The following is a 14,048-nucleotide window of genomic DNA, read 5'->3' as shown; positions in this document are numbered from 1 at the left end:
AGAATGTAGAGGTGGGCTCAGTGAATATGAATGTGCAATGAGGAAGGTTTGGGAAAAGACTTTGTTGATGAGGATGACCTCTGAGCTGGGCCTTGAAGAGGCCAAGTGAAGATGGTATAGAAAACTACGTCAGGCAGCGTCAAGTATCGAATATGATTTCTTTGCTTCTCTGCTAGAAACAAGTCAGAAAGGAAAGGCCATCATATACAGCCCAGCTTTTTATAGCTCTTTGATTGGAGCAGTCTAGAAGTGCTTCAGTGAGTTGATCCTCCAGAAATCAGGGAGCTAAGCTTGTTTTTTGACTAGACTGATAGTCATACATTTGAAAGAGAAGTTACAGGTGAGTAATGTTTTGTTTTGGTGTCCCTGGAATGATTTTTCACTTTTTCCCTTTCTTCCTTTTTTATCTCACTCTGTGGTTGATTCACGTTCCCTCGTCTAGTAAAGAAGGGACCAAGCAGACCCAGGACAGGGAAGGGTGTTCGGATCTGGAGTAGGATCCTCATGGAGCTAGGCTCACAGTTGGGTGGCACTGATCTTATGATTGAATCAGAAAAGTATTCAAATCAACCAATTCAGAGAAGTCATATCATAGTATTGTTTTACAACTGATATTATTCACAAGCCTGCATTTTTACTCAGGTGCTTTTTAAGGTACGTCTCAGCTTATATAGTTTGAGAATAAATTCGGTAAACCCAATCTTAAAAAAGAAAGTAGTTGAATAAATGTTATACTGCCTGTACCTTTCAATAACAACAACAACAAATTAGTGTTTTTTCTAACATTTGGCTAAATTTAACCCTTTTGGTTTATAGAATGCATCAGACTGCAGGGGTGGTGATGATATGCCCATGATTGGATTTGAATACTTCTCTGAGCATTCTGAGATCAGGAACTTTTTTCAGTTGTAAAATTCTGTGATTCCATGGAACACGGGATATGATTCTTCTGAGGGAGAGAAAACCTGAACTGTTTCTTATTTGTGTTTTCTTATGTTAACAAAAAGCCTCACCGTCGCTGTTCCGTTGACAGGGTGGCAATCATGGTTTGTTTGGAAATAGCACAGCACAATCGAGAGGCGTGCACACCCCCGTGCAGCCGCTGAATTCTTCTCCTAATCTCCGGGCGCAAGTGCCTCCCCAGTTCATTTCCCCCCAGGTAAGCAGTTTCATGGATCCACAGTTCATAAGTAAAGTCCAGATGGTTACTAGTTGTCAACTGACTGGTTTTGTGCACGTAAAAGGAATAACAGTTACCCATCTAAAATGGGAAAAATCCAGATGCCAGGGATCAAGATTTTTAGAACAAGATGGCAAATCTCGTTTGTTTGGTTTTTTTTTGTATCGTGCATACAAAGTAGATGTTTTTACATGAAAAGCATTATGATTATATTCCTTTTAGATCTCCTATATATTTTCCCAATACTATATTGATTTTTAAATTGTGTATAATTAAAACTGCTGTGTAAATTCTGATGTGTCAACATTCAGAAGTTGGTTGCCCTCAAGGATTCGCAGGGTAATTGCCAGGTTCTGGGTTATTCTGAAAAGTTTTGAGGAGATATATACTAAAACACTGACTGGGTGTTCTAGGGGGGGTTAAAGAACCAATGAAGTGGCAGAGACTTATTCACAGAGCAGCTTTGTGTAGGACACGGTCCGTTGGGTACCATGGGAACCCTTTAGGACCCTCTATTAGCAGGAGATTGGACAAGTTGTTCGGGGGTATAGGTGAGAGATTTGTGCCAGTCTACCACATACTGCCTCTCTTACATCTTTGTGGGAAACAGGTCTGAGGAGCAAAGTAAAAGCTGATAAGCCCAAGTAAAGATTCAGTGTGTCAATCAAGATCAAGAGCTTTGAGTCTGTCCCATCGTATAAGAGGGGGGTGGGGTACTTACTAGATCCAGCCAACAGGTTGTGAAGGGTCAGGTTTTGTTGTTTGTTTTTTGATACATCTTGTAAGACAGAAGCTTAAAATGTTTATTTGAAACCATAATCTATAGATTTCAAATCCTGCTTTGGACGTTGAGTCTGTCCATCTTGGTAGAGGAAGGAATGTTGATCGTGCCCCTGCCTCCATCTTCACGGTCCTGTCTGGAGTCCTCTTAGGTCTCTCTTCTTCCCCTTTCCTTTCTCTGAGTTCCACTCATCCCTCAAGTCCCAGGTAGACAGAGCTGTTCCTGACTTCCCCAGCACTTTACAGTGGCAGTGTCTTGCCTTTTGGAGCACTTGCCAACATGCCTTGCCATCAGGCCAACAGCCGTTCATGGTTATCGAACGTCTGCAGTGTTCCAGGTTGTGTGTTGGCAGCGCGTGATTGAAGAAAACACTGCCTCTCCCGTCGCTGCCTCCTGGAGTTGTGGCGGTGATGGCAGAGTAGTCGGTAGATAGTGTGCTGCATGGAAAAGCTTAACAGAGTTTGGGGAGCTGGGTGGGACCTCACACTAGCAGTGACATTTAAGCTGGGTCTTGAAGAACGAGTCAGAGTTCACTGGGCACAGCCAGATGAAAGGTGCCTTCCAAGAGGCAGGAGCAGCTTGTGCAGGGGGCAGTAATATCTGGAAGGACACGGCATGTTTGGGGAAATGCGGTTAGTGTGAGTAGTTAGTTTGAGCTTGTGGAAGTGTAGGTATGCTGTCTAGAATGGAATAGGAAGAAGCTAGTCAGGAAGTTTGGGACCAAATTTGGAACAGTTTTGTTTGCCTTGCTGAGTAGTTTGGACTTTGTCCTTTGGTCACCATGGTTTGTAACATTATCTTGGCTGCTACTTAAAAATACAGTTTCTGGGTCTTCCTCAATCTACTGAGACACAGAGTCTTGGGTGTTGGGGCCTCATCACCCCCAGGGGATTTTTACGTGCTCCCTAGAGTTTGGCTGCTCCTGCTGAAGATAATACAGTATTAGGCAAGATTTCTCAGCTGAGAGGCAGTATAGGAAAATGTAAGTTTTGGAAAAATAACACCATGATATAGAGGACATGTTTGAGTGACAGATCGCTAGAGCAAAGGAGATCAGTTACGAAGCTAGTGCAGGAGTCCAGATAAGATAGTGGCAGTCGGGGGGACTTCCCTGGTGGCTCAGTGGTTAAGATTCCACACTTCCAATGCAGGGGGGCTGGGTTCGATCCCTAGTCAGGGAACTAGATCCCACATGCATGCTGCAACTAAGAGTTCAGATGCCACAACTAAGGAGCCCACAAGCCACAACTAAGGAGCCCGCCTGCCACAACTAAGACCTGTTGCAACTAAATAAATAAATGAAGGAAGGAAACACAGCATTACATTAAAAAAAGATAGCGGCAGTGGGAATTAAGACCTCCTTGTGAAGGTCACTGGTGATCTTTGTGTTGTGGAATACAGTGATCTGTTCCCCAGTCTCTTTTTACTCATGTATCAGCATTGGACACAGTGGGTCACTCCCTCCTTTTTGAAACAATTCATTTGGCTTTCAGACACCTTCTATATTGGTTCTCCACCTGCCTTTTCTTGTCTTTCTGCTTTACAAGTTCTTCCTCACTTCCCCAGTGTTTAAACATCACAGTACCCCAGCCTCAATATCTGAACCTCTTCTCACCACTTACATCCACTTTTAGGTGATCTCACCCAGTGGAATGACTTTAAAATACTGACAGTTCCAAAACTGTGACTTCAGCCCAGATCTCTCTTCTGAACCCCAAAGACTTCTGGCCGTCTTTAGTAGGATGCCTTATAGGCATCTGAAGTGAACACGCCCAAAACAGAACTTCCTGCTTCATCCCGCTCTCCCCTCAAAGCGTCCTCTTCCTCCCAGTACCTGGCACTCTCATCCTGCAGGTGCTCAGGCCAGAGCTGGTTGTGAGTCCTCACAGCGCACAACCAACCCAGCAACAAATCCTCCCTTCAAAACTTCATCCAGCGTCCGACCATTTCCTACTGTGACCATGGTCTCCTGACTGGTCCCCCTCGCTTCATCCCATACTTGCTCCCTCGAGTCTTGTTTTCTGCCCCGAGTTCAGACTGATCCTCTAAAACCGCACTGTCCAGCGTAGCCATTAGCCACATGAGCACTTGAAATGTGACTTGTGGGATGGAAGATCTGAATTTTGGTTTTAATGAATTAAAATAGCCACACCAGGTTAGCAGCTACCGTATGGACAGTGCAGATGTGGAACGTTTCTGTCATCGCAGACAGTTAAGGTAAATCACGTTGCTGCTTTACCGGGACCCCTCTCCTGGCTCCCTCTCTCGCTGAGAATACAAAGCCAGCTCTTCACTGTGGTCTTTGGGGCTCTTGGTGACCTCCCTGCCCCCCACGCTTGCCGCTCTCCTGTTCATCCAGACCTCTCCAGCCAACTGGCCCCAGTGCACGGAACATACTCCCAGAATGCTCTTCTCCCAGATTGGCACATGGCTGTGTCTTTGTTTCCTTCAGAGCTCTGCTTCAGTCCCACCTTATCAGGGAGGCTGTCCCAGGCTGTGTATAGTACACCACCACCACCATTACTCCCCCCCACCCCACCCCCAGGAGGGTAATAAGCTTCACAGCGGCAGGATCTGTGGCTGCTCTGTTCATTGCTGCATCCTGAACATCGGCAACTGTGCAGGGCATGTATTTTAAGTTCAGTAAGTATATGTCGAGTCACAGGAAGATGCATTTCAGAATGATCTAGAAAGTGGAATTGTTAGGAAAGCCCAGTGAACTTAGTGTAAGAGACTTAGGGGCTGCAAATCTCTTTATGACCAAAGTATCTGCTCTACTTGGAAAAGAAAAGTACTTGCGTTCTCCTACGTTTTTGAAATGTGTTTATTTAGCAAAACATGGTTAACATTTATTTAATGCATAATTAGGGCAAAATATTAAACAATGGAATGTTCAGTTTTTTCCTGACATTTACATATTTTAAAAAACAAAGCAGTTGGGTAGGTTTAAAAAAACTTTTTTTTTCAAGTAAAGAGAATATAATAACCGCACTGAAAGTTTGGATTGTGCAGAAAAAAATTCTTTCTTTTAAAAAATTTTATTTATTTATTTTTATTTGGCTGTGCCAGGTCTTTAGTTGCGGCATGCGGGATCTTTGTTGCATATGGGAGCTCTTAGTTGTGGCATGCATGCGGGATCTATCTCCCCCACCAGGGACTAAACCCAGGCCCCCTGCATTGGGAGCACGGAGTCTTAATCGCTGGACCACCAGGGAAGTCCCAGAAAAAAATTCTTCCCAAAACTACCCTCCCACCCCACTGGACGCAATGACAAGAATTATTTTTACGTAATCCCCTATCCAGACTTTGTTCGTTTACAGGCATGCTTTTCACATAACTGCATTCATGGTCACAACAGCCTGCTATTTTCATTAACATTGGGTCATAATATTTTCTGGTTACTAATACAGTCTTCAAGTTGATCATTCTTAACGAAGAAGGCAAAATGTTCCATCAGGTAGACTTGATTTGATTTCCCTTTCCCAATTGGTTATTGTTTCTAATTTTTCACTGTCATAAGTAACACTGTAGAGAAATCCTTTATACATAGATCTTTGCCCACATTATTTCTAAATTTAGTTGCCCAGAATGAAATTTCTGGGTCAAAGCACATGAACATTTAAAATTCTTTTTTTTTTCTTTTTTAAATCCATTCCCCATACCTTCTTTTATTTTATTTTTATAAATTTATTTATTTATTTTTGGCTGCGCTGGGTCTTCGTTGCTGCGCGTGGGCTTTCTCTAGTTGCGGCGAGCAGGGGCTACTCTTCGTTGCGGTGCGCGGGTTTCTCATTGCAGTGGCTTCTCTTGTTGCCGAGCACAGGCTCTAGGCGTGCGGGCTTCAGTAGTTGTGGCACACAGGCTCAGTAGTTGTGGCTCGCGGGCTCTAGAGCGCAGGCTCAGTAGTTGTGGCGCACGGTCTTAGCTGCTCCGCGGCATGTGGGATCTTCCCGGACCAGGACTCGAATCTGTGTCCCCTGCATTGGCAGGTGTATTCTTAACCACTGCGCCACCAGGGAAGTCCCTGAACATTTAATATTCTTAACGAGGGACTTCCCTGGTGGCGCAGTGGTTGAGAATCAGCCTGCCAATGCAGGGGACACGGGTTCGAGTCCTGGTCCGGGAAGATCCCACATGCCGCGGAGCAGCTAAGACCGTGCGCCACAACTACTGAGCCCATGTGCCTAGAGCTCGTGCTCCGCCACAGGAGAAGCCACTGCAATGAGAAGCTCACGCACCTCAGTGAAGAGTAGCCCCCGCTCGCCGCAACTAGAATAAGCCCGTGCACAGCAACAAAGACCCAACGCAGCCAAAAACAAATAAATTTATAAAATTCTTGATGAGTATTACCAAATTTTACATCCATTTTAACCGCTTTTTAGGGACAGTCAATAATTAATGTAAACATAGGAAGAAGATATTGAAACTCATCTTTAAGATTTGTTACAAATGTTCCATACCGTGGGTTTTTTCTGCCTTGCCTTTTTCTTCCTGTTACTCAAATGTTCAGAAAGTAACATATTTTAGAGGTTTTTGTCTTGCTTTTATTTTTATTTATTTTTTAATAAAGAGACCATTCTTTCTTTTTTTTTTAAATTTTATTTATTTTTGGCTGCATTGGGTCTTCATTGCTGCGCACAGGCTTTCTCTAGTTGCGGCGAGCAGGGGCTACTCTACCTTGTGGTGCGTGGGCTTCTCGTTGCAGTGGCTTCTCTTCTTGTGGAGCACGGGCTCTAGACGCGCAGGCTTCAGTAGTTGTGGTGCACAGGCTTAGTTGCTGCGCAGCATGTGACTCTTCCCGGACCAGGGATCAAACCCATGTCCCCTGCATTGGCAGGAGGATTCTTATCCACTACGCCACCAGGGAAGCCTGTCTTGCTTTTAAATTGCTGTCATTTTGCACTTGTAACGCTTCGTTAAATGCCATATTGACTCCCAACTAGAGCTTCACTTTCTCCAACCCAGCTGGAGATTGAAAGGATTTTAAGCCAGAATAATTAATTCCCTGCCATGGGAATGTGCAAAGCTGCACTTTAATTACTCTGCAACCCAGGTATGAATAGTCATTTGCCAGGAGCCCAGTGAAGCATCGGTCTGGTCCTTTTGTGTTCACTGGAGGGGGACAGTACATGTGAATCTGAAGGAGGGGGAAGTTGAGCAGTGCTAGATAGGAAGTCCTCAAAGTACAACCTTGATAGTCTTTATAACTGTCAGTTTATAGAACATATGAGATGCTGGCATTTAAATTAAAGTATAAAAATACCTTGTGTTAGCATTTCTTTTCTTTATAGCCTTTCTGTATCTATCTGTAAATAATATGTTTCATGTTCCCTTTTTTGAACTTTATGTAATGAAATCATACAGTATGTAGCCTTCTCTGACTTTTTTTTACTTGATAATGCTTGTAAGATTTTCCCATGTTGATTTAGGCAATTGTGGTTCATATTGTATTCTACTATATGAATATACCATCATTCATTTACCTATTCTACCCTACTATCAATAGACATTTGGGTTGTTTCCAGATTTTTGCTATTATGAGCAGTGCTGCTGTGAATATTCCTCTATTTGTCTCCTAGAATGAATTTCTCTAGGGTACTGCTGGGTCATGGGCATGTTTTACTTTGAATGGTGGTTTCTTTAGCTAGTTTTGAGTAGTAGGAATAGTAAGGAAGGTGGTGGGATCATGGGCTCGTGGCAAGGGGTAACATACATTCTCAAGACTGAAGAGAAATGGTAATCAGGAGACCAGCTGATTTGTCCAGTAGGTCTTTTAAAACTGAAAGAGGGGGCTTCCCTGGTGGCGCAGTGGTTAAGAATCTGCCTGCCAATGCAAGGGACACAGGTTCAAGCCCTGGCCGGGGAAGATCCCACATGCCGCGGAGCAACTAAGCCCGTGCGCCACAACTACTGAGCCTGAGCTCTAGAGCCTGCAAGCCACAACTACTGAGCCCACGTGCCACAACTACTGAAGCCTGCTCACCTAGAGCCCGTGCTCTGCAACAAGAGAAGCCACGACAATGAGAAGCCCACGCACCGCAACAAAGAGTAGCCCCCGCTCGCCGCAACTAGAGAAAGCCCGCACACAGCAACGAAGACCCAACACAGCCAAAAATAAATAAATAAATAAATTTATTTTTAAAAACTGAAAGAGGGCTTCCCTGGTGGCGCAGTGGGTAAGAATCCGCCTGCCAATGCAGGGGACATGGGTTCGAGCCCTGGTCCGGGAAGATCCCACATGCCGCGGAGCAACTAAGCCCGTGCGCCACAACTACTGAGCCTGCGCTCTAGAGCCCACAAGCCACAGCTACTGAAACCTGTGAGCCACAACTACGGAAGCCCACGCACCTAGAGCCAATGCTCCGCAACAAGAGAAGCCACTGCAATGAGAAGCCACGCACAGCAACGAAGACCCAATGAAGCCATAAATAAATAAATAAATAAATAAAATTTAAAAAAATAAAACTGAAAGAAGGGAGGAGAAATGACAGTTCAGACAATGGCTCTTTATTTTGGAGGCCAGCAAGTTGGGAAAGAAAATAAGCAGAGGAGATTTCCCATGAATCATAGATGAAAGCTTCGGAAAGGAAGTTAGAAACGTGCTGATCAGTACAGACAGCCTGGAGCAGCTCTGTCCGGTAGAAATGTAACACAAGCCACATGATGGAATTTAAAGTTTTTAGTAGCCCCATCTAAGAGATAAAATGAAACTGGTAAAGTTAATTTAATAATATATATTCTTCAAACCAATATATCTAAATTATTATCATTTCAACCTTTACTCAGTGTTTTTAAATTATATTAAAATTTTTACTTTCCTTTTTTTAATACCAAGTCTTTGAAATCTGGTGTATATTTTACACTTAAAACACATCTCGGGACTTCCCTGGCAGTCCAGTGGTTGGGACTCCACGCTTCCATTGCAGGGGGCATGGGTTCGATCCCTGGTTGAGGAACTAAGATCCTGCATGCCACGTGCTGCGGCCAAAAAAAAAACAAAACAAAACCCACATCTCCACTTAGGTTAGCCATGTTTCAGCTGCTCAATAGCCACATGAGACTAGTAGTTAACATACCAGATGGCACAGGCCTGCAAACAGAGTTATTGTATTCGTTTCTTTTCTAGAAACTGCCACAGCAAATGACCACAAACTGGGTAGCTTAAAACAACAGATATTTATTCTCTTACAAGTTCTGGAGGCTAGACGTCCGATAGCAAGGTGTCATCAGGGTTGGTTCCTACTGCAGGCTCCACAGGAGAGTCTGTTCCGTGCCTCTCTCCTAGTTTCTGGTGGGTGATGGCAGGGCTTGGTGTTCCTTGACGTGTAAATGCATCACTCCCATCTCCACCTCCGTATTCACGTGGCATTCTTCCCTGTGTGTCTCTGGACTTTCTCTTCTTCTAAGGACACCAGTCATTGGATTAGGGCCCACTGTAATCCATTATGTCCTCATCTGAAACTTGATTATGTCTACAAAGATCCTACTTTTGAATAAGGTCACATTTTCAGATCACAGTTGGGCATGAATTTGGGGGGGTGGGGGACACAGTTCAACCTGGTATAGTTGCTAAACCAAATGAATTTAAGATTCACACTGTGAAGGTAAGAAATACGATTTCATGAGTCACTGAGGTATGGTCTAAGACTCTGGTTTGGAATATGGTGTGATAGCGTAGGATATATCTCCACTCGTAGCCTCCTTCCCTGTCCCCGACCGCTCCCGCCCCCCTCAAACAAAAATAAAGAAAAACTTTTAATACAGTGAGGTTGGAACCATTATATCAGAGACAATAAGTTAAGCCACACTGGTGACCATTTGGGTGAACTCAAAGGAGAGATGAAGAAGAATTATTATTTGAGAGGAGTTGTGGAAGGTATGTCCCTCATGCTGGCCATAAAACTGGTGCAGAGGTAAAGTGCACAGTAATGGTGTGCCTGCTTTGAGCTCCTATCTGCTAGGGGTCTGTTAAAATAGAAAATCAAATAAGGTGGGTTTTTGTTTTGTTTTGTTTTGTTTTGTTTTTTTAAGTCAGTTTATCTTTCATTTTTTAATTGAAGTATAGTTGATTTACAATGTTGTGTTAGTTTCAGGTGTACAGCAAAGTGGTTCGGTTATATATATCTATATATCTGTTCTTTTTCAGGTTCTTTTCCATTATAGGTTAGTACAAGATATTGAATATAGTTCCCCATGCTATACAGGAGGTCCTTGTTGTTTATCTGCTTTTTATATAGTCGCATCAGACAAGTTTTTTAATTGGTTGGCAGCACTCAGCACCTCGTAGAGAGTAGCAAGGAAGCAGCTGGGCAAACTATTACTTTAAATCAAAATACTTTCCAAAATGAGAGAATTGATAGTTTAAGTGCAAGTGCCTGAGATCTTGGAAGAAAACGAGTTGGTGAGCCGAGTATAGGAAACTTGAACTTAGATGTTTTTAGACTAGAAGGTGTCAAAGAAAAGATAGGCAGATATTCTTGAGAATGTAGCAGACAGTGACTCAAAAGTATTAGGAAGCTGAAGAATTTAACTTTGACTGTGATGCTAAAGAAAGGTAACATGGGAAGACCCCGTGGCCTTCTGATGAAAGCTTTCTGTTGACTCACGTTTTATAGGGTCATTTTTAAAAGATGGAAAGTAAGGGTATGCAAGCAAGGGTGAATGTGTGAGAGTCATGCTGGGAGATTAAAACACAAAATAAGTTGAGGCTTGTAAAAAAGTAGGCAGGTCAAAAGTGTCTTAGAACTTGGTTTGGTGCAATGTGGTGACTGGGAAAGGAATCATAGCTTTGGACTCTTCGTATAATGCTGACTGATTAAGTGGAAAGAATATTTTTACTGCTTTTGTCTTCTGTGTTAAGAATAAGGGAGTTCAACCGAAAGGGTTTAAGATGCATTAAATCCTACAGCAGAGAAAGAATTTGTGGAAAGAATTGCAGAGTCCTGACTGTGATCTTTGAAGAATGTTTGAGGTCTTCAAGGAGGAGGGTTTAATAATGACAACCCCTCTTTCCTGCCTAAATCCTGAATTTTTAAGACAAAAAGAGGAAGGCTTCCAGGGGCCTAAACGTCCTCTTTACTACCGAGAAAGCTGATACTGGAGAATGTGAGCTTCCTAATACTGAATTCCAAACTTACCCCCTAGTAACTGGAATAGGGCAGTCCCCCCTGTGGGCTTGCTGCCAGGATGTAAGGGAAAGAGGCCCAGAGTGTTATGATAAAGGTGGGTGCCCCTCTTTGGAGCCTCAGGTCAGCAATGGGAAAGAAGCTCCCCTCCCCTACAATGAAGTAAGGAGAATGGGGGAATTTTTTTTTCTTTTTAATTTTGAAAGAACAAGGAAAGTGGCTTAAAGACTGATGAACTTGGTGCCAATTCCAAGCAAGATTCTAGACAAGATTATCAAAAACATGGTTTCTGAGCACCTGTACTAGGAATCGAGAATCATAGTTTGCTAACATATTTGAACTTAACTCGTTTTCTTCACTGATTGGTAAAAAAATTTTGGATTATAGGAACGATAAAGTTGTTGTATCTCTATTTTGACAAGTCATTTGACAAGCTGTCTAAAACAGTTGTGTTGATTAGAAATGATTGACTATTCCTGGACTTCGACTGGAAGGGTGACTGTTAGTAAGTTAAAATATGAGAGGTTCATTCATCTAACAGGTGTTTATCGAGCATCTGCTATGCGCCATGCATATAAAGATAAATGTAAAGTCCTAAGGATCAAAACATAAATTAATAAAATTTTTAAACCCAGCTGCTTAAAAATTACATGCGGGAGTAAAACACTCCATGTAATTTTAATCTAATGCCCCATCTACAGTTTTAATATTGTAGATTTTAATTGACAGTAAGCTTAATGTGTGAGTTAGGAGTTGATCATCAGAGAAGTTGAGATCTTAGGAACTGTTAAAAGCATGGCTTTTAGAAGAATGGTTAGTGATGGCCAGGTCTACCCAGTATTAGACAGCTTTAGGAAATGGCTTTTCTGTCCTGGGCTCTGCATTGAGAAATTGAATGAGATACAGGTGAGAGAACTGATCATATGTAGCCTGGAGATGAGATGCAGGAGAGCTGTAATCATTGCCTGGACATCTGAAGAACCATCCTGTGAGATAATATGAACATGTACAGAGTGCATTTCTAAGCATTTGACATGGACTAACTTGTAAAATCCTCAATCATCTTGGAGATAAGGAAAGTGAGGCTTAGAAAGGTTAAGTAAGTCACTTGCTCTGAGTACTATACCTTCGAAATGGCAGGCCCACACAGTCTGCCTCTAGAACTAAGCTTTTGACCAGAATGCTATTTACCACTCATGGAAGACGGAGTAAGTTTGTTCTCCATGGCACTCACTGATTCAGTGGGTTCAGTGGATGTTTTTATAGCACATTTCCAGTAATAACTTCTCAGACAAAAGTTATATTATCATTAACTTTTTTCTTGATATTTTCTAGATTGCAAAATTCGTAATTTTTATTGTAGAAAAATTGTAAAGTCTAAAAAGAGAATTAAAAAGCTCCTGTAATTTCACCACTCAAAGACAACCATTGTTAACACTTTGGTGTATTTCTCCCAATCGTTTAATATTTTTCATAAATATTTTTCAAGGAAAAAATTGGCAGTGCTTGCTTTAGCTCTAATAAGATTCATTTCACGGAAAAAAAAATTTTATTTTGATAAATTCTGAAAGTTCCTTCTTTTGGCTAGGTTTCTGCCTCAATGCTCAAGCAGTTTCCCAACAGTGGCCTGAATCCAGGTCTTTTCAATGTGGGGCCCCAGTTATCTCCTCAACAAATTGCCATGCTGAGCCAGCTTCCACAGATTCCCCAGTTTCAGTTGGTAAGTAGCAGATTTTCCTCCTATAGCTAAAAAGTTTACTTGCTTTTTTTTCTTTTTTTCTTTTTTTTCTCTTTAGCTTTTATTTGCTTCATTTCATGCAAACTGTTGAGTGTGCTTAAGGGTTGATATATCAGCTCAACTGCAGGTAAATGTGACCCGTAGACTGGGAACTCGGTGGTGCTTCCCTCACGGGCACTTGATTCATTCACAGGTCCTTTCAGTTTTCCCCGTCAGTCTGTCTTAGGAAACTTTCGTCCTCTCTTTCTCCCCTGCGCTGTAGGCGTGTCAGCTGCTCCTGCAGCAGCAGCAACAGCAGCAGTTGTTGCAGAACCAGAGGAAGCTTTCTCAAGCCGTGCGCCAGCAGCAGGAGCAGCAGGTACGTGGCACCGGAAGGGCCCCCTGGTGCTCCGTGGGAGGGATGCATCTCTGCTTAACCTCTTCGATGGCAAGCACGACTCAAATGCCGCCTTTCCCCGTGCGGTTCAGGGTGTTGGCTTCTCACGTGTCCGTTTTCCCTTGCGCCTGCTCGCCTCCAGCTGGCTCGAATGGTGAGCGCCCTGCAGCAGCAGCAGCAGCAACAGAGGCAGCCCAGCATGAAGCACTCGCCGTCTCATCCCGTCGGGCCCAAGCCGCACCTGGACAACATGGTCCCCAACGCTCTAAATGTGGGGCTCCCAGACCTTCAAACCAAAGGGCCGATACCTGGATACGGTTCTGGTAAGCTGTGAAGGAATGAAAACTGCCTGTTGAAAATTACCTGCCAGTCACGTTCTCAGGCTGGGGGTTGGACCTCCATTACGCTGTTTTCACAACAGCTGTGTGGGGTAGGTGACTATTTGTATCCCTCTCTTTCAGGTGAGATATCTGAGTTATTGATATCCTAGAGTCTCAGTGGTTTCCTGAAGCTCACCACACAGTAAATAACAGAGACAGGCCTCCACCTTCTCTGGGTCCAAAGCAGTCTTTTATTACTTGTGAGTGGAAATCAGCTCTCCTACCACCAGGAGTGTTTTCAAGCCAGTTAAATGTTTGTACCTGCTGTGACTGCTACACACGTCTGAGGTTATAATCTAATAAATTATGTACAAGTTGAGGCGTTTAGCTCTCCAGATAAAATTACCTTCTCTTGAAAAAATGGGGAACTGATATTAAAATTAAAAGGCAAACTGATAAAATTCTTCTGATATTAGTATCTCATCTGATTTAAATAGAATTAGCACAAGTAAAGTTATACCTTTGACA

The 14,048-nt window shown here is 43.0% G+C and overlaps 1 protein-coding gene across 5 annotated transcripts in view; it reads left to right on the top strand.

Moving 5' to 3' along the window:
• The window catches only part of TNRC6B (trinucleotide repeat containing adaptor 6B), a 263,020-nt gene that overhangs the window by 216,702 nt on the left and 32,270 nt on the right, over nucleotides 1–14,048 (top strand). For all 5 annotated transcript variants that reach the window (XR_009009751.1, XM_007189093.3, XM_007189092.3 and 2 more), the window contains 4 exons: nucleotides 1,034–1,159; nucleotides 12,675–12,806; nucleotides 13,087–13,182; nucleotides 13,343–13,523. Coding sequence is in view for 4 of the 5 variants with exons in the window: in XM_007189093.3 (XP_007189155.2) it covers nucleotides 1,034–1,159; nucleotides 12,675–12,806; nucleotides 13,087–13,182; nucleotides 13,343–13,523 (535 nt within the window). In the remaining variant the exon portion in view is untranslated. The remainder of the gene's footprint in view (nucleotides 1–1,033; nucleotides 1,160–12,674; nucleotides 12,807–13,086; nucleotides 13,183–13,342; nucleotides 13,524–14,048) is intronic.

Source organism: Balaenoptera acutorostrata, chromosome 11, assembly GCF_949987535.1.
Source record: "Balaenoptera acutorostrata chromosome 11, mBalAcu1.1, whole genome shotgun sequence".
Lineage (NCBI taxonomy): Eukaryota > Metazoa > Chordata > Mammalia > Artiodactyla > Balaenopteridae > Balaenoptera > Balaenoptera acutorostrata.
This window is presented reverse-complemented; position numbering and strand designations above follow the sequence as displayed.